Genomic DNA, 27,923 nt, shown 5'->3' on the forward strand with positions numbered 1-27,923 from the left:
GCCTGGGGAAAGCGGGCAGCATAATCAAGGATCCCTCCCACCCAGCTTACTCACTCCTTCCATCGGGCAGGAGATACAGAAGTCTGAGAACACGCACACTCAAGAACAGCTTCTTCCCCACTGTCACCAGACTCCTAAATGATCCTCTTATGGACTGACCTCATTAACACTACACCCTGTATGCTTCATCCGATGCCAGTGCTTATGTAGTTACATTGTATATGTTGTGTTGCCCTATTATGTATTTTCTTTTAGTCCCATGTACTTAATGATCTGCTGAGCTGCTCACAGAAAAATGCTTTTCACTGTACCTCGGTACGTGACAATAAACACATCCAATCCAATCACCTGCTCCACACGTAGACTCCTGCTACCCAGCCACTGAACTACACCTTCATTAAATTGAACTTTAATCACCAAGCCCTGTACACCACACGGTGCAGGTTTTACTGAGCTGGGCCAGAATTGTAATTATCACAGATCAAAGCCTTGTGAGATTGAAGTGGGGATCAAGGAAGGTATAAACCCGTCTTTATCTGATGTGAGAAACTTTTCAACCCACATGCTCTCAATCTCAGACATAAAGGGCCAATAACAAAGTCACAGGTTTTCAATATGACAGAATTTATCAATGACCGAGTGTTAACGTTGGTATCTCAGGTTGGCAAAACCATAAGACATAAAAGCTGAATTAGGCCACTCGGCCCATCGAGTCTGTTCCACCATTCAATCATGGCTGATATTTTCTCTTTCCCATTCTCCTGCCTTCTCCCCATAATCCCTGATCCTCTCATTAATCAAGAATCTATCTGTCTTAAAGATACTCAGTGATTTGGCCTCCACAACCTTCTGCAGCAGAGTTCCAGATTCACCACCCTCTGTCTGAACAAATTCCTCATCTCTTTTAAAGAATCTTCCCTTTAGTCTGAGGTGTCCTCTGGTTCTAGTTTTTCCTACAAGTGGAAACATCCTCTCCACATCCACTCTATCCAGGCCTCGCAGTATCGTATGTTTCAATAAGATCTCCCCTCATCTTTATAAACTCCAACGAGTACAAGCCCAGTCCTCAACCGTTCCTCATACGACAAGCTCTTCATTCCAGGGATTATTCTTGTGAACCTCCAGTGGACCCTTTCCAAGGCCAGCACATCTTTCCTTAGATACAGGGTCCAAGATACAAGGTTAAACTGCGCAAACAAATTCCCTATGTTGACACCAGAGGCCAACCCATTGCAGTCAGTTATCTAGACAAACTCAGCAACTGTTTGGCACAGCAAGATCCCACACAGACCAGCCAGTTGTTCAGCTCCATGGTTTAACATCATGTGTTGAAAAACAGAATGTAGATAAACCGACAGTTGCCCCAGCACCAACCAGCTGAAGAACATTGAAACTAGTAACAATCGCTGTACTGTTGATTTTGTTTGTAGTTGTTGAGATGTGTAATATGCCATGTCTACCCATCCTCCGATGTTTAACTGGACCTCACATGGAAATAAAATAAGATTGAATCAAATTCATTACAAAATAAAATGTAGTGCCAGCACCTGTTCACTGTGATTCAGCAAAGCAGGGTGCAGATTCCAGTATTAACATAGCACCAGTACTGGCAGCACGGTGGTGCAGTGGTTAGCACTGGAGCCTCACAGCACCAAGCACTAGGGTTCGATCCCAGCCCCGGGTCACCGTCCGTGTGGAGTTTGCACATTCTTCCCGTGTTTGCATGGGTCCCACTCCCACAACCCAAAGATGTGCAGGATGGGCCACGCTAAATTTCTCATTAATTGGGGGGGGGGAATTGGAGACACTAAATTATTTTTTTTTAAAAAAGCACTAGAGATCTTAAATCTCATATTCAGGCAAGTCTGTTCACAAAGGCTTTTATTGTAGCTGATTTACAATCATATTCAAAATTTCTGGAACTGTTTCTTGGCTCCTGCTGCTTTAGTGACCTTGAGGACATTGAAACGTACAGTCTTGCTGAGAGGTCGGCACTCGCCCACAGTCACACTGTCCCCATTCTGTACATCCCTGAAACAAGACAGATCTGTGTTACAACATTGTGCTTCTGGCCTTGTTCAATATGAGTCAACTAAACACAACTTTTTCAGCTCATTTAATGAAACATGTTGTCACAGCAGGGGCACTAGTCCTGCCCCATACTGTAAATGATTACTTCGCTGGCGGATCTCCACATCCGAACCCTCCTTTTACAGACCTGGGATGATCGGACTCTAACAGGCAGCGTGAACTGTCCGACTGGAATCGGGGTGTGATCAGAAACCGGTCCCTGGGCCTGAAACGGCTGTCAGTAGTAGTAACAAATAAAGGTCCCCTATACCCCTTGAATACTAGTCAGGGGATGGGGCTGGGGGTGGGGGACAGAAGAGGAGCAATTTCAAAGCAAATGGACTCCACTGGTATGGGTGAAGACCAGCAAATCCCAGATTCCATCTCCGTTAGGGCATAATCCCGGTCTTCTCCATACAGCCACCCTGATGTGTACATGCGAGGAGAAAGTTGCCTCATACAGTCCGGCGAGTTCAGCATGTAAAATGACAATCAGCATTCATTCCAAGAATACTGCAACAGCCATTGAACCGAATCATAACCAGGAGTGCTTCCAAAAGGGGAGACATTAAAATGGTTAAACCATTTCCAATTCTGCGTAGAGACAGACACAGAGCTTCCAGCAGACGCTTTGCTCAGTCAATGGCACTTGGTTCTATCAGTACTAGCTTTCTTGCTCTGGAGTTCTGTTGGCTATCATGGGTATAAAGAAGAGCACAGGAACAGGCCCTTCGGCCCTCCAAGCCTGTACCGGTCATGATAACACCCTTGGCCAAAACCCTAAAGAACAATTAGTGCACAGACTGCGCACACAGCACAAGCCCAACAGATCTATGCTAATGGCACAGAAATGGAGAAACAGGGGTACCTGAAGCAGGGTGATAGGTGGACAGACATGTTCTTATGTCGCTTCTCAAAGCGGTTGTATTTCCTGATGTAGTGCAAATAGTCTCTGCGAATAACAATGGTCCGCTGCATCTTCATCTTAGTCACAACACCTGTCATAAACAGATCATAAAATGCAGTGTACAGAGCCTCACATTCACACATCCATTAATTCATAACATGCAGTCACACTAATCCAAATGCAATGTGAGGTAGGTGAGCAGAAGAGGACAATATTCAGATGAACAAAACTAAAAGGTCGGATTCTGGGCAAACATTAGTAGGAACTATTTTATGTCCTACACAACTGTAGCACAAACCTCTGCATTATCTCCTCAAGGGAAAAGGCTGAGCTTCCACTCAATGTGATCAGACTGCAGATCCCCACCTGCCCAGTTATTGGCGCAATTATCATCTACCGCAGCACAGCCAAAGTTCAAATGAACATTGCGGGGGGAGCGGTGACATGTGGGTTTGCAAACACATATTTACTCCTTTACAATTAAACTGAATGCTGTTGTTGCTTGTTCTCCTAGATAGTGAAATATTTACGGCCAAATCGCATTCCACACAATTAACAATCACAAACCGGAATAGTGACTGGTATTTCAACAATTCCCAAAACGCAAGCGGAGGGTGTGTGTGTGTGTACACTGAGCAGTTGGGGTGCGTGTGTGTACACTGAGCAGTTGGGGTGCGTGTGTGTGTACACTGAGCAGTTGGGGTGCGTGTGTGTACACTGAGCAGTTGGGGTGCGTGTGTGTACACTGAGCAGTTGGGGTGCGTGTGTGTACAGAGCAGTTGGGGTGTGCGTGTGTGTACACTGAGCAGTTGGGGTGCGTGTGTGTACACTGAGCAGTTGGGGTGCGTGTGTGTACACTGAGCAGTTGGGGTGCGTGTGTGTGTACACTGAGCAGTTGGGGTGTGTGTGTACACTGAGCAGTTGGGGTGCGTGTGTGTACACTGAGCAGTTGGGGTGCGTGTGTGTACACTGAGCAGTTGGGGTGCGTGTGTGTGTACACTGAGCAGTTGGGGTGCGTGTGTGTACACTGAGCAGTTGGGGTGCGTGTGTGTGTACACTGAGCAGTTGGGGTGCGTGTGTGTACACTGAGCAGTTGGGGTGCGTGTGTGTGTACACTGAGCAGTTGGGGTGCGTGTGTGTACACTGAGCAGTTGGGGTGCGTGTGTGTACACTGAGCAGTTGGGGTTCGTGTGTGTACACTGAGCAGTTGGGGTGCGTGTGTGTACACTGAGCAGTTGGGGTTCGTGTGTGTACACTGAGCAGTTGGGGTGCGTGTGTGTGTACACTGAGCAGTTGGGGTGCGTGTGTGTGTACACTGAGCAGTTGGGGTGCGTGTGTGTGTACACTGAGCAGTTGGGGTGCGTGTGTGTGTACACTGAGCAGTTGGGGTGCGTGTGTGTGTACACTGAGCAGTTGGGGTGCGTGTGTGTGTACACTGAGCAGTTGGGGTGCGTGTGTGTGTACACTGAGCAGTTGGGGTGTGTGTGTACACTGAGCAGTTGGGGTTCGTGTGTGTACACTGAGCAGTTGGGGTGCGTGTGTGTACACTGAGCAGTTGGGGTGCGTGTGTGTGTACACTGAGCAGTTGGGGTGCGTGTGTGTGTACACTGAGCAGTTGGGGTGCGTGTGTGTACACTGAGCAGTTGGGGTTCGTGTGTGTACACTGAGCAGTTGGGGTGCGTGTGTGTACACTGAGCAGTTGGGGTGTGTGTGTGTACACTGAGCAGTTGGGGTGTGTGTGTGTGTACACTGAGCAGTTGGGGTGCGTGTGTGTACACTGAGCAGTTGGGGTGCGTGTGTGTGTACACTGAGCAGTTGGGGTGCGTGTGTGTGTACACTGAGCAGTTGTGCTGAAACAGTCAACAGGAAAGTGGAGTACTCAATCCATAGAGAAGATCAGATTAAACGTTGCTGTAGCCTCTCTGCCAATGACCTTCACCCAACCCAGTTAACAACTATATGGAGGGGAGAGAGGTTAAGAATCATATCCAGCCAGTGCTGATAAGACATGGGAGACCCAACACAATGCCGGATCTCAGGCGGTTGAGGGCTACCTGATAGAGGTCTATAAAATTGAGGGGCATAGGTTTAAGGTGTGCGGGGCAATGTTTAGAGGAGATGTACGAGGCATGTTTTTTTTTTTTACACAGAGAATAGTGGGTGCCTGGAACTCGCTGCCGGAGGTGGTGGTGGAAGCAGGGACGATAGTGACGTTTAAGGGGCATCTTGACAAATACATGAATAGGATGGGAATAGAGGGATACGGACCCCGGAAGTGTAGAGGTTTTAGTTTAGACGGGCAGCATGGTCGGCACAGGCTTGGTGGGCCGAAGGGCCTGTTCCTGTGCTGTACTTTTCTTTGTTCTTTGTGGATATATACAGCGGCTCATTCATATTCACCCTCTATGTCAGAAAACAAACAAGATTAACCCGGGTTAGTCCTACCTGTCAGGATCCGCCCCCGGATTGACACATTGCCTGTGAAGGGACACTTCTTATCAATGTAGGTTCCATCAATGGCCTAGGAGACAGAAGGGGGAGTCACACAGTGTAAATTGAGGGTGAGATTTATGGACTGATGGCTAGAGCTATGGCGCTGTGAGAGCTGCATCAGTAAAGCCACAAAGGCAGTTTCGTCAGTGTCTTGGAGACTTGGAAGACCATCGTGAGAATAAACATCATTTGCAGCCCTGGTACCCAACCCTGGAAACACAGTCAGCTTTGCCCCAAGATGCCAGGTCAAACAGAACAAAGTGTACATCACAAAGGCCTCACTGTTTCAGCATCTACCATGCTGAAACAGTGAAAAAGATCATCAGTAAATCTGACCCTCACACACCTGTTCCAGGATTTTTCTGTACAACCAAGGTGACTGGGCTCAGTAACAACCAGAGCACAGTAAGAAGTCTTACAACACCAGGTTAAAGTCCAACAGCCTTGTTACAAACACTGGCTTTCGGAGCACTGCTCCTGCCTCAGGGACTTTAACCTGGTGTTGGAAGATTTCTTACTCTGCTCACCCCAGTCCAACGCCGGCATCTCCACATCATGGCAACCAGAGAAGGGACTGGAAGGGCAATCTGAGGCACCAACTTCATCAGGGAGGTGCCGAAGCAGGGCTAGCGGGAAACTTCACAATCGTGTTAAAACTCAGTTAAAGATTTACCAAAAGGTGCATTACCAGTAAATAGGGACAAACTCACAGATGAACACACTCTTGAGGTAGTTCACCAATGCCCCACTCTCCTTTGATGCCAGAGGAGGCTTCAATGTTAGGTCACACTTAACTGGCCATTAAAGAGGCATGGACTCATCAAGTACTTTGCTCCTCCCTTTCACCACATGGCAGTCCCTACAACAGCCTGCCTGGCAGAGCCTCACCTCTCGTGGAGTCTTGAAGCCCAGACCTACGTTACGATAGTAGCGGGGAAGCTTTTCCTTGCTGCCTTCACCCACAAGTGCCCGCTTCTTGTTCTGGAAGATGGTGGGCTGCTTTTGGTAAGCTCTTTCAGTCTGCAATGAAGAAAAGATGCAGAGGTTTGTGGAAAATGCCTCCTTAACATCTAGGGAAATAATTCAGCTGTACACAAATTCGACACCATTATTTCTCTTATCCTGGGTTCTCTCTCTATCCTGGGTTATTTCTCGGTCATCTCTGCCTAGCTGCTCTCTCTCTATCCCGGGTCAGGCTCTCTCTCTCTATCCTGGGTCGGGCTCTCTATCTCCCTATCCCGGGTCAGGCTCTCTCTCTCTATCCTGGGTCGGGCTCTCTATCTCGGGTCAGGCTCTCTCTCTCTCTATCCCGGGTCAGGCTCTCTCTCTCTCTATCCCGGGTCAGGCTCTCTCTCTCTCTATCCCGGGTCAGGCTCTCTCTCTCTCTATCCCGGGTCAGGCTCTCTCTCTCTCTATCCCGGGTCAGGCTCTCTCTCTCTATCCCGGGTCAGGCTCTCTCTCTCTCTATCTCGGGTCAGGCTCTCTCTCTCTCTATCCCGGGTCAGGCTCTCTCTCTCTCTATCCCAGGTCGGTTTCTCTCTCTCTCTATCCCGGGTCAGGCTCTCTCTCTCTCTATCCCAGGTCGGTCTCTCTCTCTCTCTATCCCGGGTCTCTTTGGGGGGGGTTTAAACTAAATCAGCAGGGGCATGGGAACCTAGATTGTAGTTTTGGGGTACGGGAGATTGAGAGTATAGAGGTCAGGAGCACAGATTTGACTTCGCAGGAGGGTGCCAGTGTTCAGGTAGGTGGTTTGAAGTGTGTCTACTTCAATGCCAGGAGTATACGAAATAAGGTAGGGGAACTGGCAGCATGGGTTGGTACCTGGGACTTCGATGTTGTGGCCATTTCAGAGACATGGATAGAGCAGGGACAGGAATGGTTGTTGCAGGTTCCGGGGTTTAGGTGTTTTAGTAAGGTCAGAGAAGGGGCAAAAGAGGGGGAGGTGTGGCGCTGCTAGTCAAGGACAGTATTACGGTGGTAGAAAGGATGCAAGATGGGGACTCTTCTTCCGAGGTAGTATGGGCTGAGGTTAGAAACAGGAAAGGAGAGGTCACCCTGCTGGGAGTTTTCTATAGGCCACCTAATAGTTCTAGGGATGTAGAGGAAAGGATGGCGAAAATGATTCTGGAAAAGAGCGAAACAGGGTAGTTGTTATGGGAGACTTTAACTTTCCAAATATTGACTGGAAAAGATATAGTTCGAGTACATTAGATGGGTCGTTCTTTGTACAATGTGTGCAGGTGGGTTTCCTGACACAATATGTTGACAGGCCAACAAGAGGTGAGGCCACATTGGATTTGGTTTTGGGTAATGAACCAGGCCAGGTGTTAGATCTGGAGGTAGGTGAGCACTTTGGAGACAGTGACCACAATTCGGTGACCTTTACATTAGTGATGGAATGGGATAAGTATACCCCGCAGGGCAAGAGTTATAGCTGGGCGGGAAGGGCAATTATAATGCCATTAGACATGACTTAGGATGTGTAGGTTGGAGAAGTAGGCAGCAAGGGTTGGGCACACTGGATATGTGGAGCTTGTTCAAGGAACAGCTATTGCGTGTTCTTGATCAGTACGTACCAGTCAGGCAGGGAGGAAGGGGTCGAGCGAGGGAACGTGGTTTACCAAAGAAGTGGAATCGCTTGTTAAGAGGAAGAAGGAGGCCTATGTGAAGATGAGGCATGAAGTTTCAGTTGGGGCGCTTGATAGTTACAGGGAAGCGAGGAAGGATCTAAAGAGAGAGCTAAGACGGGCAAGGAGGGGACATGAGAAGTCTTTGGCAGGTAGGGTCAAGGAAAACCCAAAAGCTTTCTATAGGTATGTCAGGGATAAAAGAATGACTAGGGTAAGAGTAGGGCCAGTCAAAGACAGTGGTGGGAAGTTGTGTGTGGAGGCTGAGGAGATAAGCAAGATACTAAATGAATACTTTTCGTCAGTATTCACTCAGGAAAAAGATAATGTTGTGGAGGAGAATGCTGAGACCCAGGCTATTAGAATAGATGGCATTGAGGTGCGTAGGGAAGAAGTGTTGGCTATTCTGGACAAGGTGAAAATAGATAAGTCCCCGGGGCCTGATGGGATTTATCCTAGGATTCTCTGGGAAGCCAGGGAAGAGATTGCCGAGCCTTTGGCTTTGACTTTTATGTCATCATTGGCTACAGGAAGGGCAGCACGGTGGCCTAGTGGTTAGCACAACCGCCTCACGGCGCTGAGGTCCCAGGTTCGATCCCGGCTCTGGGTCACTGTCCGTGTGGAGTTTGCATATTCTCCCCGTGTCTGCGTGGGTTTCGCCCCCACAGCCCAAAAATGTGCAGAGTAGGTGGATTGGCCATGCTAAATTGCCCCTTAATTGGAAAAAATAATTGGGTAATCTAAATTTAATTTTTTTTTTAAATCATTGGCTACAGGAATAGTGCCAGAGGACTGGAGGATAGCAAATGTGGTCCCTTTGTTCAAGAAGGGGAGTAGAGATAACCCCGGTAACTATAGGCCGGTGAGCCTTACGTCTGTTGTGGGTAAAGTCTTGGAGAGGATTATAAAAGATACGATTTATAATCATCTAGATAGGAATAATATGATTAGGGATAGTCAGCATGGTTTTGTGATGGGTAGGTCATGCCTCACAAACCTTATCGAGTTCTTTGAGAAGGTGACTGAACAGGTAGACGAGGGTAGAGCAGTTGACGTGGTGTATATGGATTTCAGTAAAGCATTTGATAAGGTTCCCCACGGTCGGCTATTGCAGAAAATATGGAGGCTGGGGATTGAGGGTGATTTAGAGATGTGGATCAGAAATTGGCTAGTTGAAAGAAGACAGAGTGGTGGTTGATGGGAAATGCTCAGAATGGAGTTCAGTTACGAGTGGCGCACCACAAGGATCTGTTCTGGGACCGTTGCTGTTTGTCATTTTTATAAATGACCTAGAGGAGGGCGCAGAAGGATGGGTGAGTAAATTTGCAGACGACACTAAAGTTGGTGGAGTTGTAGACAGTACGGAAGGATGTTGCAGGTTACAGAGGGACATAGATAAGCTGCAGAGCTGGGATGAGAGGTGGCAAATGGAGTTTAATGTGGAGAAGTGTGAGGTGATTCACTTTGGAAAGAACAGGAATGCGGAATATTTGGCTAATGGTAAAATTCTTGGTAGTGTGGATGAGCAGAGGGATCTCGGTGTCCATGTACATAGATCCCTGAAAGTTGACACCCAGGTTGATAGGGTTGTGAAGAAGGCCTATGGTGTGTTGGCCTTTATTGGTAGAGGGATTGAGTTCCGGAGCCATGAGGTCACGTTGCAGTTGTACAAAACTCTAGTACGGCCGCATTTGGAGTATTGCGTACAGTTCTGGTCGCCTCATTATAGGAAGGACGTGGAAGCTTTGGAACGGGTGCAGAGGAGATTTACCAGGATGTTGCCTGGTATGGAGGGAAAATCTTATGAGGAAAGGCTGATGGACTTGAGGTTGTTTTCGTTAGAGAAGAAGGTTAAGAGGTGACTTAATAGAGGCATACAAAATGATCAGAGGATTAGATAGGGCGGACAGTGAGAGCCTTCTCCCGAGGATGGAGGTGACTAGCACGAGGGGACATAGCCTTAAATTGAGGGGTAATAGATATAGGGCAGAGGTGGGTTTTTTACGCAAAGAGTGGTGAGGCCGTGGAATGCCCTACCTGCAACAGTAGTGCACTCGCCAACATTGAGGGCATTTAAAAGTTTATTGGATAAGCATATGGATGATAAGGGCATAGTGTAGGTTAGATGGCCTTTAGTTTTTGACTTCCCATGTCGGTGCAACATCGTGGGCCAAAAGGCCTGTACTGCGCTGTATCGTTCTATGTCTCTCTCTCTATCCTGGGTCAGGCTCACTCTATCCCGGGTCAGGCTCTCTCTCTCTCTCTATCCCAGGTCGGGCTCTCTCTCTATCTATCCCGGGTCAGGCTTTCTCTATCCCGGGTCAGGCTCTCTCTCTATCCCGGGTCAGGCTCTCTCTCTATCCCAGGCCAGGCTCTCTCTCTATCCCGGGTCTCTCTCTCTCTATCCCGGGTCAGGCTCTCTCTCTCTATCCCGGGTCAGGCTCTCTCTCTCTATCCCGGGTCAGGCTCTCTCTCTCTCTCTATCGCGGGTCGGGCTCTCTCTCCCTATCCCGGGTCAGGCTCTCTCTCTCTATCCCAGGTCGGGCTCTCTCTCTCTATCCCGGGTCAGGCTCTCTCTCCCTATCCCGGGTCGGGCTCTCTCTCTCTATCCCGGGTCAGGCTCTCTCTCTCTATCCCGGGTCAGGCTCTCTCTCTCTATCCCGGGTCAGGCTCTCTCTCTCTATCCCGGGTCAGGCTCTCTCTCTCTATCCCGGGTCGGGCTCTCTCTCTCTCTATCCCGGGTCAGGCTCTCACTCTCTATCCCGGGTCAGGCTCTCTCTCTCTATCCCGGGTCAGGCTCTCTCTCTCTATCCCGGGTCAGGCTCTCTCTCTATCCCGGGTCAGGCTCTCTCTCTCTCTATCCCTGGCCGGGGTCTCTATCCCGGGTCAGGCTCTCTCTCTATCCCGGACAAGGCTCTCTCTCTCTCTATCCCGGGCCAGGCTCTCTCTCTCTATCCCGGGTCAGGCTCTCTCTCTCTCTATCCCGGGCCAGGCTCTCTCTCTCTCTATCTATCCTGGTCCAGGCTCTCTCTCTCTTTCTCTATCCCGGGCCAGGCTCTCTCTCTCTCTCCCTGGCCGGGGTCTCTATCCCGGGTCAGGCTCTCTCTCTCTCTATCCCGGGTCAGGCTCTCTCTCTCTCTCCCTGGCCGGGGTCTCTATCCCGGGTCAGGCTCTCTCTCTCCATCCCGGGCCAGGCTCTCTCTCTCTCCCTATCCCGGGGTCTCTATCCCGGGTCAGGCTCTCTCTCTCTATCCCGGGTCAGGCTCTCTCTCTCTATCCCGGGTCAGGCTCTCTCTCTCTATCCCGGGTCAGGCTCTCTCTCTCTATCCCAGGTCAGGCTCTCTCTCTCTATCCCGGGTTAGGCTCTCTCTCTCTCTATCCCAGGTCAGGCTCTCTCTCTCTCTCTCTATCCCGGGTCAGGCTCTCTCTCTCTCTATCCCGGGTCAGGCTCTCTCTCTCTCTATCCCGGGTCAGGCTCTCTCTCTCTCTCTCTATCCCGGGCCGGGGCCGGGGTCGGGCTCTCTATCCCGGGTCAGGCTCTCTCTCTCTCTCTCCCGGGTCAGGCTCTCTCTCTCTCTCTCCCGGGTCAGGCTCTCTCTCTCTCTATCCCGGGTCAGGCTCTCTCTCTCTCTATCCCGGGTCAGGCTCTCTCTCTCTCTCTCTATCCCGGGCCGGGGCCGGGGTCGGGCTCTCTATCCCGGGTCAGGCTCTCTCTCTCTCTCTCTCCCGGGCCGGGGTCGGGCTCTCTCTCCCGGGCCGGGCTCTCCCTCACCTGGTTGTCCGCCATTTCGCGCCCTCAGTCCGGGGAAAAGAGCGAGGCGAGGCCACGGGGTCTCTTAAACTGCGTCGCACGGCCGGAAGGACGTCATCACGCGGCCGGATATGACATCGCCGTACGGCGGAAGTGAAACTCCTGCGCCGCCCTCCAGGTCACCTGAAATAGGAGTGAATTCACAGCGAGGTCCCAGAGAGCCCTGTCCCCATCAAACACTCCCAATGCACAGCGGCACACAGAGTACACCTCCCTCTGCACTGTCCCCATCAAACCCTCCCAATGCACAGAGTACACCTCCCTCTGCACTGTCCCCATCAAACCCTCCCAATGCACAGAGTACACCTCCCTCTGCACTGTCCCCATCAAACCCTCCCAATGCACAGAGTACACCTCCCTCTGCACTGTCCCCATCAAACACTCCCAATGCACAGAGTACACCTCCCTCTGCACTGTCCCCATCAAACCCGCCCAATGCACAGAATACACCTCCCTCTGCACTGTCCCCATCAAACCCTCCCAATGCACAGAGTACACCTCCCTCTGCACTGTCCCCATCAAACACTCCCAATGCACAGAGTACACCTCCCTCTGCACTGTCCCCATCAAACACTCCCAGGACAGGTACAGCACGGGGTTAGATACAGAGTAAAGCTCCCTCTACACTGTCCCCATCAAACACTCCCAGGACAGGTACAGCACGGGGTTAGATACAGAGTAAAGCTCCCTCTACACTGTCACCATCAAACACTCCCAGGACAGGTACAGTACAGGGTTAGATACAGAGTAAAGCTCCATCTACACTGTCCCCATCAAACACTCCCAGGACAGGTACAGCACGGGGTTAGATACAGAGTAAAGCTCCCTCTACACTGTACCCATCAAACACTCCCAGGACAGGTACAGCACGGGGTTAGATACAGAGTAAAGCTCCCTCTACACTGTCCCCATCAAACACTCCCAGGACAGTACAGCACGGGGTTAGATACAGAGTAAAGCTCCCTCTGCACTGTTCCTATTGCTGTGCATTGCTCCAAGACTAACATGTTTAGCTGCAGGCAACCTTTATTCACACCTCCCCAACAGAGGGGGCAATATCACACAATGTTTGAGATCTTGCCATGTAAAGTGCTGAACTCTGCAAAATATCTGGTTGAATGGATTGTGCTGTCAATTACCTTATTAAATGAAACCAAAACCTGTGCTTTGAATCAAGATCTAAGTGTTGATTTAAACACAAACCTACTGTTGCTTCAAAGCACCACCTACCCGGGTTCGAATCCCGGCTTGGTTCATTGTCTGTGCGGAGTCTGCACATTCTCCCCTTGTCTGGGTGGGTTTCCTCCCGCAAGTCCCGAAAGACGTGCTCGCTAGGTGAATTGGACATTCTGAATTCTCCCTCCGTGTACCCGAACAGGCGCCGGAGTGTGGCGACTAGGGGATTTTTTCAGTAACTTCATTGCAGTATTAATGTAAGTCTACTTGCGACAATAAAAAGATTATTTTTAAAAAATTATTAAAAAGAACACAAACCTGCTGCAAACATTACAATTCACTTAACCATCCCTTTACACGGAAGCACACCAGAATCAATTGGTTTCATAAGCACATATTAACATTCAATACTTTAATGCTCACAATATTTCAATTGCACACTTGATTCTTGGCCTTGTTTTATTTAAAAAGCCACTGACACATACATGAAAATATGCCTTGGATTTTTTTGGTTGTTAAAGTGCCATTGTTGTTGTTGGTTAATGCTCATTTAGCAGCAAAGCAAATGTTTAACAGAGACGATCATCGCCTTTTTGACATACTTTTTAAAAATTGGAGAATTAAATTGAGCAGCACATTAACTCTATTTTGTGCTGTCTGTCGCCCGGTTTCAGTAAATAGAGGCAGTGAAATTACTGGACTCTTGAATGGTGAAAAATACCCAATACCGCTGACTCAGAATCTGCGCTTCCAAACAGGGCTCATAACTGGAGAATGTTTTGTTTTTGTGGGGCGAGGTATCAGCGAGAGATCTTGTGCTGCAGTCATACCTCTAAGCCAGAAGCTCTGATGGCTAATGAAAGTGTGTTCATAATGTGGCCAAACAGCTTGAATACAAGCCTGTAAATCCTCCCCATATGCCTGATGGCAGGCAGGAAGAAGAGGGGGGGGTTTCCTGGCCAACCAGACTGCAGAAGGCAAAGCCGCTGCAGTGCTTTGGTGAGCAGAATCATGGACCAATCCAATGAAAGTCCACGGTCGCTAACGGCCTCTTCACACCTGGAGGAGGAGGAGGATGCATCGGTATAAGCAGAGGCTCACAAAACTATAATTTCTACCAGCGGCAATACTGCCTGAGATTGGATTACCTGTTGCTGAAGGAATAATCCCACTCCACGTCCTGCCAGGTATCACATACAGAAACAAACATCCACATTTCAATCTTTTATTAAAAATTAAAAATGCGAAATGAATGAGCCCACACTCATGGGCATAAAGGCAGCTGTGAGCACTTGACTAGGAGAACATCCTATCTGTGCCTCCTGATGGTTTTGTAGGTTCAGGTCACTTATGGAGTGGAGCGGAGTAGCACGCAGACAGGCCTGCAGAGTCCACTCCACATATTCAGCAACTCACACCGAAGCCTGGTCAGAGCTGCTTGGCAATCTCCACGTAAAAAACATTACAATCAGACCAGGGTCATCACACATGATGTGGGCAGCCGGTCAGCTTCAAGCAGGCTTTCCAACAGCTTTGCAGTGGTGACATGAAAAGGCTGGGTTTCAAACTCCATTTCCCCCTGTGCCATCGGATAGGAGGTGATCTTAGTCCAGGTATTTTGATAAATTTTCATCAGTAGCAAAGCAAAGCATAGACAAATTTCAGATTCCATCACCTGGCTGAAAGGTGATGAATAAACCACTGACAGAAAGAAATGAGGAAAACTTGCAGCTTGGACACACTCTCCAGCGGTGATTTACCCACAGCAGGCTGACCAGGAGTGCCTGGCAAACTGAGGCCAGAGCTGCGAATGTGCTGCTTCACATCACAATCTATTGCATTAACTGAAATTCAGACATTGTGGCTACCCATAGAACACATTGCTGAGTAAAGGGCCCATTTAGTGGGGTGGACATTACTCCCTATGTCAATAAGACGACTAACTTTCACATTGTAAAATACTTTGAAAATTCCTCTTGGGGCATTATGAAACATCAAACAGTTAAAAACCTTCATTAAAAACACAAATATACAATAATAAATTCACAACAGCAATCTGCTGCAAGAACTGGTCATTTCTGGTACCGAAGCACTTACATCACTAGCACATACACAGTTTAACTGTTTAGCAGCTCAATCCATTGCAACAGCAGATTCTTCAGATGAATCTCTCCTTCTTGTGAATTCCCTAATCTTGACAGTAATTCTCCACATTGGATATGTCCTTTTTTTTCTTTGCTGTGGGCAAGATGCTGGCTCTCACTGGGGGACAGTTCCTGAAGATGCTGACTCTCACTGGGACACAGTTCCTGGAGGTGCTGACTCTCACTGGGACCCAGTTCCTGAAGGTGCTGACTCTCACTGGGACCCAGTTCCTGAAGGTGCTGACTCTCACTGGGACACAGTTCCTGAAGGTGCTGACTCTCACTGGGACCCAGTTCCTGAAGGTGCTGACTCTCACTGGGACCCAGTTCCAGAAGGTGCTGACTCTCACTGGGGGACAGTTCCTGAAGGTGCTGACTCTCACTGGGACACAGTTCCTGAAGGTGCTGACTCTCACTGGGGGACAGTTCCTGAAGGTGCTCACTCTCACTGGGACACAGTTCTTGAAGGTGCTGACTCTCACTGGGACACAGTTCTTGAAGGTGCTGACTCTCACTGGGGCACAGTTCTTGAAGGTGCTGACTCTCACTGGGACACAGTTCCTGAAGGTGCTGACTCTCACTGGGACACAGTTCCTGAAGGTGCTGACTCTCACTGGGACCCAGTTCCAGAAGGTGCTGACTCTCACTGGGGGACAGTTCCTGAAGGTGCTGACTCTCACTGGGACACAGTTCCTGAAGGTGCTGACTCTCACTGGGGGACAGTTCCTGAAGGTGCTGACTCTCACTGGGCCACAGTTCTTGAAGGTGCTGACTCTCACTGGGACACAGTTCTTGAAGGTGCTGACTCTCACTGGGGCACAGTTCTTGAAGGTGCTGACTCTCACTGGGACACAGTTCCTGAAGGTGCTGACTCTCACTGGGACACAGTTCCTGAAGGTGCTGACTCTCACTGGGACACAGTTCCTGAAGGTGCTCTCACTGGGACACAGTTCTTGAAGGTGCTGACTCTCACTTGGGTACAGTTCCTGAAGGTGCTGACTCTCACTGGGGTACAGTTGCTGAAGGTGCTGACTCTCACTGGGGTACAGTTCCTGAAGGTGCTGACTCTCACTGGGGTACAGTTCCGGAAGGTGCTGACTCTCACTGGGACACAGTTCCTGAAGGTGCTGACTCTCCCTGGGACACAGTTCCTGAAGGTGCTGACTCTCACTGGGACACAGTTCCTGAAGGTGCTGACTCTCACTAGGGGACAGTTCCTGAAGGTGCTGACTCTCACTGGGACACAGTTCCTGAAGGTGCTGACTCTCCCTGGGACACAGTTCCTGAAGGTGCTGACTCTCACTGGGACACAGTTCCTGAAGGTGCTGACTCTCCCTGGGACACAGTTCCTGAAGGTGCTGACTCTCACTGGGATACAGTTCCTGCGTGTGCTGACTCTCCCTGGGACACAGTTCCTGAAGGTGCTGACTCTCACTAGGGGACAGTTCCCCTGAAGCTACAGTCTCCCTTGGTGACAGATCCTTAAGTATTGAAGAGCCCTCTGGCGCCTCACCAGAGAAGTAATTGTGTATGCGTGCCTTTAAATGGTGAGTACTGATACAAAGTGACCAGGAGCAGGAACTGTACAGTGATCAGGAAATGAGAGATTTTAGAAAAAGTGAACAGGTGCAATTCCCCCAGCCCCCAATGTCAGCGTTGCTATGCCTGGGGGTTGGGAGAATTGCACATTGCCTGTCATAAAGAAACACTTCTTCCTAATTGCTGTTGAATTACTTCAGTCATTCTTCCCCTCCAATTCCTTTCCTTACTGCACATCTTTACATCAACATTCTTCATGCTCCATCCGAGTGTTTCTTTAGGCTGCAACTCAATGCCTCTGAGCTCACATGGCGGGCCTCAGTTGGGACCACAGCCGAGATTAAATGGAGGTTGGGAGAATTGGGCATTTACTGGCCCTCACCTCAGGTATGAATAACAGCCACTTATGCAAGATACAGGAAAGTCCATGATTCCCGTTGTGACACAGCAAGTGTAACGTTCAGTGTGACACTGAGTGTTCAAGAATTCCTCTTGTACTGATGGCGAGATCCCAGGTTTAATCCCAGAGTAGGAAATCTCTGAACCCAGCCTCAACTGGCAAGGAGTGCCCAAGTCTCCAGTGTTGAGCAAGTGAGCTGGGAGGGAATCCCATGATACCACTATTCTCATGTGACACTTGTGGAAGGTTAGGGGAGATTTAGAGGTTAGAACAAATAAAGTTCAGAGTTATTTTCCACCTCCCACCCCTGCTCCACAAGGTGGCCACTCTTGCTGGGAAACAACAACCCCTGGGGTCTTGTGACTCACTCCTCCATGAATGTTTCCTCTGAGCTACACTGCTGAGAACATACAAAAGTGCAACAAACAGGCGACTCAGAACAACAAAATACTAGAGGGAACATTACCCAAAAGTAATTGTGCACTCCCCATCCAACAGGAAGCTGTGGATGAAGATCAGGAGCAGGTTCACCAGCTGATTCTGCCCTGAGAGAGACAAACACAAACTAGGGACTGAAAGTGGGATCGCCGCATCTATGATGTTAGTAATAATAATAATAATCATTTATTGTCACAAGTTGGCTTCAATAAAGTTACTGTGAAAAGCCACTAGTGCAGCAGCTGTTGTAGAATTCACCCACTGAGGCACTCGTGGAGCTGGTTTGGTTTTAATGTGGGTTTGGGCTCGGTAAGAGGATTAGATCATGCACCCATGGTCCGAGGGTCTCCTGCAGTATTCCAAGGAAGTGATTCCAATGGTAAACTGACAGGTTAATGGGGAGAAGGCAAGAGGAGGACAATCAAGACTGTTCAGATCTCGTTAGACTCAGATATTCTGAAGTATTAAATATAATTAGCAGCATTTACATCTAAAACTAGAAGGTGGACTGGGACTGTGGGGAATCCGCTGGGGGAGATCACTGTGAGATTGTGGGGAATCTGCTGGGGGAGATCACAGAGAGATTGTGGGGAATCTGCTGGGGGTGATCCCTGTGAGAATGTGGGGAATCTGCTGGGGGAGATCACAGAGAGATTGTGGGGAATCTGCTGGGGGTGATCACAGAGAGATTGTGGGGAATCTGCTGGGGGTGATCTCTGTGAGATTGTGGGGAATCCGCTGGGGGTGATCAATGTGAGGAATCCGCTGGGGGTGATCACTGAGATTGTGGGGAATTTGCTGGGTGTGATCTCAGAGATTGTGGGGAATCTGCTGGGTGTGATCTCAGAGATTGTGGGGAATCTGCTGGGTGTGATCTCAGAGATTGTGGGGAATCCGCTGGGGGTGATCTCAGAGATTACGGGGAATCTGCTGGGGGCGATCTCAGAGATTATGGGGAATCTGCTGGGGATGATCTCAGAGATTGTGGGGAATCTGCTGGGGGCGATCTCAGTGATTGTGGAGAATCTGATGGGGGCGATCTCAGTGATTGTGGGGAATCTGATGGGGGTGATCTCAGAGATTACAGGGAATCTGCTGGGGGTGATCTCAGAGATTACAGGGAATCTGCTGGGGGTGATCTCAGAGATTGCAGGTTGGTTGATATGTCATAGGTCTGTGCACTTTCATGTCTGAAATTTGTCTAAACACATTTGCAGGTCCCTGATGCAACAAGGCAACAGTCAGCAAACAGTGAAGGCAGTGAACATGGAAGCTGGATAAACAGCGATCGGGATTTTACTCTGAACGGCAATTACCTAAACACGGCAGAACACCTCACTCGAGTTTATAAATTTATAAAGAATTAAATATTTCAGGCAGTATTTTAAAATACTAAGCTACGGTTAGTTTAGCTAACAATTAGTCCAATTAGTTTTTAATAATTAAATAAAATATTGCAACTAGAGCTTGAAGTCAATTAACCCACAGAGCAGCCAGAACAAGCCCAGGAACTGGAGTGAGTTCACCAGAATGGCTCCTTTGCAAATTCATTAAATGTTCATATTTTACTGGCTACTAGTTTTCCAACACTGATCAATGAATTTGTGTCAAATTCCTGTGTACAATCTTAACAACATTGTTAATCTATTGATTTAAAATGGGTTTTCAGGAATTTCACCCACCCAATCGCTACATGGCGTGGGGTGTTCAGAAAACCACCCCGACCCATCCCCACCCCGGAGGATACTTGCCCCAGATATCAGGAGAATATTTAATTGAACAACATCCTAGCTGGGCTTGATTCTGTTCATGATTAAAATCAACACACTGACGAATGGATAAGGAATTCTGGCTGATTTCCCCTTTCTAATGGATAAGGAATTCTGGCTGATTTCCCCTTTCTAATGGATAAGGAATTCTGGCTGATTTCCTTTCTAATGGATAAGGAATCCTGGCTGATTCCCCCTTTCTAATGGATAAGGAATCCTGGCTGATTTCCCCTTTCTAATGGATAAGGAATTCTGGCTGATTTCCCCTTTCTAATGGATAAGGAATCCTGGCTGATTTCCCCTTTCTAATGGATAAGGAATTCTGGCTGATTTCCTTTCTAATGGATAAGGAATCCTGGCTGATTCCCCCTTTCTAATGGATAAGGAATCCTGGCTGATTTCCCCTTTCTAATGGATAAGGAATTCTGGCTGATTTCCCCTTTCTAATGGATAAGGAATCCTGGCTGATTTCCCCTTTCTAATGGATACGGAATCCTGGCTGATTCCCCCTTTCTAATGGATAAGGAATCCTGGCTGATTCCCCCTTTCTAATGGATAAGGAATCCTGGCTGATTCCCCCTTTCTAATGGATAAGGAATCCTGGCTGATTCCCCCTTTCTAATGGATAAGGAATCCTGGCTGATTTCCCCTTTCTAATGGATAAGGAATTCTGGCTGGATCGCCTCCCATGGGTGTTGACATCAACTCTTAAATCCTAAACTGAGTTTATTTTGGAATACAGATTGGGATTCACACCTGGCTCCTTTCTGTTGTGTGTCTCATCCACTCACTGAGCCATGTGGGGAAGTTCCTTGTTTTTCTTTGGGGAGGGGAGTGGGGGGGTGGGGGTGTAATGAGGTGTGCTGTGCTCACCACTTCCCCATCCAGTGATATTATACAGCTGCTTTATATCGCTGGGTGAAACGTCCTTGTGTGTACAGCATAGGTTTGCTCAACATTCAATTATCCCAGGTAAATCCAGCGTGTGGGATTTACCTAGTTCAGCCTGGCACACGTGTGTTTATATAATGTGCGTGGCCATGTGCCTCTCCAGTAGAGTCTTGTGAGAGAAACGCTTGTTACAGACATGACACTCGAAGGCCTTCTCACCACGATGTAGCCGCATGTGCACATTCAAGGAGCTCTTTTGTGTGAAGCGTTTATTGCACACCGGGCACTGGTACGCTCGCACTCCTGTATGTGTGACCATGTGCTTTATCAAGTAGTCCCTAAGCGAGAATGACCGCCAACACACGCTGCATTGATGGGGTTTCTCACCTGCAGGAGGTGGGGAGAAAAGAGATCAATAAATCAGAGAAGAGAGAGACTGAAAATGATCATTAGACACCATTCAGTAATCAATGAACTGATGGCCAAATGTGCAAAGGTGTCAGTGGTGTGACAGTGAGCCAGACTTTGCACATATTCACACTCCCGACGTAAACTGAGTAACTGATCTGATCTGGCAGTATCGGGGGGGGGGGGGGGGGGGGGGGGGGGGGGCTGTGCAGCAGGAGGTACTCTGTGATCATGATCGGTTTTAAGGGCTCAGGCAGGGGGAAAAGCCAGCCAAGGATTCTCTTCCTGACCACTGCCGAAGCACTCCCCGAAACCAGGACTGTGGAGCTTCAACATCTTCAGGAAAGAGAGTGACTAGAATTTGGGAACTGAGCCTTGGCAATGGCAGCCAGTTTATTTACCCTGACCCATTTCATCCCACAGCAAATGCTGCAGGACTTGGTGATTCTGTTCAAACAAAAAGCGTCTTCAAACATAATGAGATTGTTATCAGCCACCCTGATACTCCCCCAAAAACATTCCGCTACTGCATCCTCACAAGGGCCGTAGGGCCTGTTCTGTGCTGTACAGTTCTATATGGCCACCAAAAACCTTTTAGTTTGGGGATTCGATACTGAATGTTTCTACTACGCAAATTCACAAAACATTTTCAAATTCCTCCTTAACAAACGACTCCATGACTTTCTCTCACCTCTACTGGGGGCGGTTTAGCTCAGCTAGACAGCTGGTTCTTGAGGTCAGCAGCGTGGGTTCAATTTCCATACCGGCTTGAGGTTATTCATGAAGGCCTGCCTTTTCCATTCTCAACATTGCCCCTCGCCTGAGATTTTCATGCTTCTCCTTTCCTGCAATCCCAAGCCCACATTCTCTCTTCACCCGATAGATCCTCAGGTAAAAGCTGCAGCCGCACAAAGCAGGAAGGTTGATGGTCTGATTCTATACTTGCACTAGGCTGGGAGGGGCCGTGTGTTATGGTTCACGAGGCTGGGAGGGGCCGTGTGTTATGGTTCATGAGGCTGGGAGGGGCCATGTTATGGTTCACGAGGCTGGGAGGGGCCGTGTGTTATGGTTCATGAGGCTGGGAGGGGCCATGTTATGGTTCACGAGGCTGGGAGGGGCCATGTTATGGTTCACGAGGCTGGGAGGGGTCGTGTTATCGTTCACGAGGCTGGGAGGGGCCGTGTGTTAAGGTTCACGAGGCTGGGAGGGGCCGTGTTATGGTTCACGAGGCTGGGAGGGGCCGTGTGTTATGGTTCACGAGGCTGGGAGGGGCCGTGTGTTATGTTCACGAGGCTGGGAGGGGCCGTGTGTTATGGTTCACGAGGCTGGGAGGGGCCGTGTGTTATGGTTCATGAGGCTGGGAGGGGCCGTGTTATCGTTCACGAGGCTGGGAGGGGCCGTGTTATCGTTCACGAGGCTGGGAGGGGCCGTGTGTTATGGTTCACGAGGCTGGGAGGGGTCGTGTTATCGTTCACGAGGCTGGGAGGGGCCGTGTGTTATGTTCGCCTCAGTATCTATGTGACCCAGTGAGTTTTTGCCTGTAAACGCTGTGCCTCAGCGAGAATCAGCACCTGAAACCTGTGTATACCTGTGAGAATTACTGCCCACGATACCTATTGTATCCCAGTCAGTGGGTGGCGGCACGGAAGCACAGTGAGCATTGCTGCCTCACAGCTCCAGAGGCCCAATTCTGGCCTCAGGTGAATGTCTGTGCGGAGTTTTCACTTTCTCCCTGTGTCAGATTGTGTTTCCTCCGGGTGCTCCGGTTTCCTCCCACACTCCAAAGATGTGCAGGTTCGGTGGGTTGGCTATGCTAAAATTGACTTTTGGTGTCCAAAGGTTAGGTGGGGTTACGGGGATAGGGTGGAGGCGAGGGCTTAAGTAGAGTGCTCTTTCCAAGGGCCAGTGCAGACTCAATGGCCCGAATGGCTCCTTCTAACTGAAAATTCTATGATCAATGACCTTCAGGAACCATCCATCACTGGTATCAGTGAGAGTGAGCACCTTCAGGAACTGTCCCCCAGTGAGAGTCAGCACCTTCAGGAACTGTGTCCCAGTGAGAGTCAGCACCTTCAGGAACTGTCCCCCAGTGAGAGTCAGCACCTTCAGGAACTGTGTCCCAGTGAGAGTCAGCACCTTCAGGAACTGTCCCCCAGTGAGAGTCAGCACCTTCAGGAACTGTGTCCCAGTGAGAGTCAGCACCTTCAGGAACTGTCCCCCAGTGAGAGTCAGCACCTTCAGGAACTGTCCCCCAGTGAGAGTCAGCACCTTCAGGAACTGTGTCCCAGTGAGAGTCAGCACCTTCAGGAACTGTCCCCCAGTGAGAGTCAGCACCTTCAGGAACTGTCCCCCAGTGAGAGTCAGCACCTTCAGGAACTGTGTCCCAGTGAGAGTCAGCACCTTCAGGAACTGTGTCCCAGTGAGAGTCAGCACCTTCAGGAACTGTCCCCCAGTGAGAGTCAATACCTTCAGGAACTGTGTCCCAGTGAGAGTCAGCACCTTCAGGAACTGTATCCCAGTGAGAGTCAGCACCTTCAGGAACTGTGTCCCAGTGAGAATCAGCACCTTCAGGAACTGTCCCCCAGTGAGAGTCAGCGCCTTCACGCGAGGATGGAGAAAAGTGCAAATAAATGACCAGCGAAGCATAAAAGGGGGCATCTATTCTTGTTTAAAATTTCATTGATGGGATGTGGGCGTCGTTAGTTAGGCCAGCATTTATTGCCCATCCTTAGTTGCCCTTCAGAAGGTGGTGGTGAGCTGCAGTGCGTTCTTGCAGTGAGCTGAACCATTGCAGTCCTTGAGGCGTAGGTACACCCACAGTGCTGTTAGGGAGGGAGTTCCAGGATGTTACCCCGGCGACAGTGAAGGAACGGCCGATATATTTCCAAGTCAGGGTGGTGAGTGACTTGGAGGGGATCCTCCAGGTGGTGGGGTTCCCAGATATCTGCTGCTCTTGTCCTTCTAGGTAGTAGTGGTCATGGGTTGGGAAGGTGGACCCCAGTGAAACTCCATCACTTATCCAAGATTAAGCACATGGGAAACATATTAACCCACAAGGGGACAGCGAGAATAATTTGAAAAAGGGGAAATCATGACGAACCCACCTGTGTGGACAAACATGTGCTTGGCATAGTTCTGTCTGGAGCTGAAGGTCTTCCCGCATTGCGTGCATCCGTAGGGCTTTTTCTCCGTTTCACTGGCACTCTGGCTGGCCTGTGAAGCAGCTGGCACAGTCTGGGTCCCATCCAGGAATACGGGGGCATTCTGGCAAGGTGGCTGGGTTGAAATGCTGGGCAGGCATGTCTGGGAGGTGGAGGGCAAAGTTGCAAGATGAGGGGACTGAGGAAGATTCATCTGGAAGAGGTTTCGGTGACTGGTGGTGCCACCTGTGTCTGCCTGATCATACTGCACAGAGCACGCCTGGTTCCTCGGGGTGGTCTGCATGGTAGATCCTGGTAGAAAGTCTTGCATGAATGTCGAAGGCCGTGGGTATGAGGCATCGAGTTGGGACTTGCAGTCTGCTTTACGGTTTTGTTGCAAGGAGGGCTCCTTCTCCTCTCTTTCTCCCTGCCAAAAGGACTTCAGCTCCTCAGGTAAGAGATCACTAGCACTAAAAAATTCTAACTCGTCCCCTTTACCACTCAAATTCAAATGACTGGCAGAGTCCCTTGGTTCCCCTATTGTATTCTGGTCGGGGTCAAATGCATTTGCCTCAGAAATATCCTCAGTCTGTTCACCTTGACTGATCTGCTCGGTTGACTGATCAGAGATAGTGGCTCCGGAAATGCTCTCCCCACAGTAAAGGAGGTCATCATCTTCTTCCTTGATGGTCACTTGACTTCCGTCTGCCATCTGCAGACGGATTGGCTGGCGTTGTTTGCGGCTATGGCTACCTTGCGGCAACAATGACATGTCGGGCCGCTGATTGGCTGCAGTGTTGTACCACAGAGCGCGTACCTCACTGTTACGGCTGGTGTCCATCAGAGACAGGTTCTCCTGGTCAGGTAGAGCCTGCTCTGCCGCTCCCTTCTGTCGGGTAGATGGTAACTGCCTGTTCAGACTGGGGCTGATTTCTTCCGATTTGTAGCCTGCTTCACTTGTTACCATGTTCTTTGCACCGGCGCGCACAAAATCAAACTCTTTTTCAGTCCCATGGGGTGACAACGCTGTTTCAATCAGTCCCATGGGAAACTTGTGCATCTGGTCACTGACTGTTTGGCAAATAATGGCTTCCTTTTCATCAGAAAGGTCCATTTTGTGGCTGACGAACGATTGGAATCCCGGAGTCTTTTGAGGGGCATTTTGTGAAATAATACGTGTGCATTCATCGATGATGGTTTTGATCTGGAGGACACTAGCTGCCGTGAGGATTTGCAGAGCCTCCACGTGAGAAACCATCAGCGAGCCACTGTACATAAAATCCACCAACCGGCGCAGAGTCTGGGCTGAGACGAGGGGCGGGACCTCAATTTCGCTGTAACCCAACAACAGCTTATCATGGAAAAAGGGGCTAGCGGCAGCCAGGACACAGCGGTGGGCTCGGAGAGCTGTGTTGTGGATCCGCACTGTCACATCGCAGAAGTGGCCACCCAAGCGCTGGGAGTTTAGTGTCTCCAGCAGCGACCTGCTAAAGTTCTGGAGGTTGATGCTGTGAAGTTGCTCAGACATTCTGCTCCCACACACTGCACGCCAAAGCCTGCAAAACAGGGGATCAGTCAAGTTCAAAACCCAGCATAACTGTACTCGGAGGGGAGGCGGGCGGGGGGGGGGGGGGATTAGCAGCTACAACACCAGACATCTTACTGTGCCCACCCCAGTCCAACGCCAGCATCTCCACATCATGCTGCTCTATTAGTAAACACACACAGAATGGAGGTGCTGTTAAAGGTGGTAAAGATCTGGATTTCACTTTTTGGAAGGGTAGTAATGATAGAAATTCTTACAAATTTTTTTTAAAGTAATTGGGATTGCTTTCGAAGTTCTGTAACCTACAGAGCGACAGACCCTGACCTAGCAAGTGGAGCTGTCAGTCTCCAGCAGCAATGCTGTGTTCCACCCACCCTGCCTGTACTGCTCCTCCACCTTTGGGGGAATGGGTCTATAAATATGGACTGTGTGGTCAATTTGAGGAAATTGTGATTGCTGTGGATTGACAGTTTCCTGTTGATAACTGCTGCCCCCAAAATATCCCCCACCCTCTCCCCTCAGCCCCCTGGCTAAGGAGAGCCGCTATTCCGAAGTCAGACCCCAATTGGAAATGACTTTATGTTTGTTGGTGTTTTATATGCAAAGTCTTTCACAACCACCGAACATCCTGATTTGTGTTACATCCAATGAGGTACCTTTTGAAACATAGTCCCTGTTGTATTGTAGAAAACCCAGCAGCCAATTTGTGTACAGCAAAATCCCATAAACAGCTGTGGGATAATGACCAGATAGTTGGGTTGCGATTGAGGGTCAAACATTTGGCTGGGACAGCAGTGGCGTACCTCAGACAGAGCGGTGTTCCCTCACTACTGGCCCACGGACAGTGGGGCGCTACCTCACTACAGACCTTCGGACAGTGTGGCACACCCTCACTACTGGCCCACGGACAGTGGGGCGCTATCTCACTACAGACCTTCGGACAGTGTGGCGCTCCCTGACTACAGGCTCTTGGACAGTGCGACACGCCCTCAATCCTGCCCATCCAACAGGTAGTGTTATTCTCAATACTGGCCCAGGGTGTGACAGCCTTGATTTTTGTTTTTGGCCTCATCACAGAAATGGAAGTCTACCCTGGGCTGCATTATTATTCAACACACTGACTGAATTGCATAAATGGTTATAAACTCATTGACAGTTCTCTCTCACTTCCATGTCAGACAGACACTTTGGGAGAACTGACATTTAAAAAAACACAACCCAAGGGAAACAGACCGTCAGCCTCGGAGTCTAGTTAGCGGGGGTGGGTGGGGGGAGGTGGATTGACCTTCACAGATGGCTGTTTGAGAATTTGCAGGTGAAGAACAGGCACCGGGGTTCACCGTCAGCACTGGCACCTTGGGCAGGGGACCCACCGTCAGCACTGGCACCTTGGGCAGGGGACCCACCGTCAGCACTGGCACCTTGGGCAGGGGACCCACCGTCAGCACTGGCACCTTGGGGAGGGGACTCTGGGTTTCTCCTGTTCTCCATCCTCCATCCAGCGGCACTGGATTAAGGGCTGAGCGTGTGCTCTGAACCTCTCTCACCCCCCCCCCCCCCCCGCTCCCAGTGGGGGGGGGGGGGGGGGGTTGCCCCAGGCCTCTGGAGAAGGGGGCACCCCTGCTCTGGGTAGGGTCCCCCAGCCCTGGGGAAGGAGGGGGGGGAGGAGGGTACCCCAGCCCTGGGGAAGGGGTACCCCAGCCCTGGGGAGGGTACTTCAGCCCTGGGGAGGAGGGTATTCCAGCCCAGGGGATGGGGGGGGGAGGGTACCCCAGCCCTGGGGAGGGTACCCCACCCCTGGGAGAGGGGGGGGAGGGGACCCCAGCACTGAGATGGGGGGGGGGGGGAGGGTACCCCACCCCTGGGGGAGGGGGGGGAGGGTACCCCAGCACTGAGATGGGGGGAGGGTACCCCAGCCCTGGGGAGGGGGGGGGGGGGAGGGAAGGGTACCCCAGCACTGAGATGGGGGGAGGGTACCCCAGCACTAAGATGGGGGGGGGGGTACCCCAGCACTGAGGTGGGGGGGGTACCCCAGCACTGAGATGGGGGGGGTACCCCAGCACTGAGATGGGGGGGGGGGTACCCGAGCACTGAGATGGGGGGAGGGTACCCCAGCACTGAGATGGGGGGAGGGTACCCCAGCACTGAGATGGGGGGAGGGTACCCCAGCACTGAGATGGGGGGGAGGGTACCCCAGCACTGAGATTGGGGGGAGGGGGGGTACCCCAGCACTGAGATGGGGGGGGGGGGAGGGAAGGGTACCTCAGCACTGAGATGGGGGGAGGATACCCCAGCCCTGGGGAGGGGGGGGAGGGAAGGGTACCCCAGCACTGAGATGGGGGGAGGGTACCCCAGCCCTGGGGAGGGGGGGAGGGAAGGGTACCCCAGCACTGAGATGGGGGGGGGAGGGTACCCCACTCCTGGGGAGGGGAACCCAGCCCTGGTGAGGGGGCCCCGGTCACGTGCCTCCCGAGAGCCAATGAGAGGCGGCGCAGAAGCTGGCCGGTGACCCCTGACCCGCCGAGCGGCCGCTGTCCGGCGAGTGGGGGCGGCTTTCCCGGGCC

At 50.5% G+C, this 27,923-nt stretch overlaps 2 protein-coding genes and 1 non-coding gene across 6 annotated transcripts; all 3 read right to left on the bottom strand.

Annotated features, from left to right (window-relative positions):
* Positions 1-1,864: 1,864 nt before the first annotated feature.
* rps11 (ribosomal protein S11) lies at positions 1,865-12,031 on the bottom strand. The gene is made up of 5 exons (XM_038783400.1): positions 11,870-12,031; positions 6,359-6,490; positions 5,423-5,498; positions 2,939-3,068; positions 1,865-2,031 (listed from the first exon to the last, which is right to left on the bottom strand). Exons 1-5 carry the CDS (start codon positions 11,882-11,884, stop codon positions 1,908-1,910), a joined length of 477 nt encoding a protein of 158 aa, XP_038639328.1. The 5' UTR covers positions 11,885-12,031; the 3' UTR covers positions 1,865-1,907.
* On the bottom strand, positions 5,579-5,664 carry LOC119956655. Its single transcript, XR_005458662.1, has one exon. It is a non-coding gene; the product is annotated as a small nucleolar RNA SNORD35 (small nucleolar RNA).
* Positions 12,032-13,466: 1,435 nt separating the features above from the next.
* Positions 13,467-26,881, bottom strand: LOC119956307 (zinc finger and BTB domain-containing protein 20-like). 4 transcript variants are annotated; one of them, XR_005458618.1, is made up of 4 exons: positions 26,016-26,880; positions 23,778-25,369; positions 21,365-21,571; positions 20,531-20,652 (listed from the first exon to the last, which is right to left on the bottom strand). XR_005458618.1 is itself a non-coding variant. In XM_038783398.1 (3 exons), the coding sequence occupies exons 1-3, from the start codon at positions 26,429-26,431 to the stop codon at positions 14,094-14,096; spliced, it is 2,058 nt and encodes a 685-aa protein (XP_038639326.1). In that variant the 5' UTR covers positions 26,432-26,881; the 3' UTR covers positions 13,467-14,093. The 4 variants fall into 4 exon arrangements, 3 of the variants coding, with proteins under 3 accessions (XP_038639326.1, XP_038639325.1, XP_038639327.1); XM_038783398.1 differs by lacking the exons at positions 20,531-20,652; positions 21,365-21,571 and adding an exon at positions 13,467-14,143 and having other exon boundaries at positions 26,016-26,881; XM_038783397.1 differs by lacking the exon at positions 21,365-21,571 and having other exon boundaries at positions 16,941-20,652; positions 26,016-26,879.
* Between the last annotated feature and the right edge of the window lie 1,042 nt (positions 26,882-27,923).

The sequence above is a fragment of the Scyliorhinus canicula genome, chromosome 23, assembly GCF_902713615.1.
Source record: "Scyliorhinus canicula chromosome 23, sScyCan1.1, whole genome shotgun sequence".
In the NCBI taxonomy this organism is placed as follows: Eukaryota; Metazoa; Chordata; class Chondrichthyes; order Carcharhiniformes; family Scyliorhinidae; genus Scyliorhinus; species Scyliorhinus canicula.

Excerpts from the sequence above, each read along its gene's own strand:
- rps11 (XM_038783400.1), bottom strand. Across the intron at positions 3,069-5,422 it reads CCGGGGGCGGATCCTGACAG|GTGTTGTGACTAAGATGAAG; the intron begins GTAGGACTAACC and ends TGTTTATGACAG. Across the intron at positions 2,032-2,938 it reads CACCTATCACCCTGCTTCAG|GGATGTACAGAATGGGGACA; the intron begins GTACCCCTGTTT and ends GTCTTGTTTCAG.
- LOC119956307 (XM_038783397.1), bottom strand. The coding sequence starts at position 26,431 with ATGAGGCCAAAAACAAAAATCAAGGCTGTCACACCCTGGGCCAGTATT. Across the intron at positions 25,370-26,015 it reads CAGGGACTATGTTTCAAAAG|GCTTTGGCGTGCAGTGTGTG; the intron begins GTACCTCATTGG and ends CCTGTTTTGCAG. Across the intron at positions 20,653-23,777 it reads GCACATGTTTGTCCACACAG|GTGAGAAACCCCATCAATGC; the intron begins GTGGGTTCGTCA and ends CACCTCCTGCAG.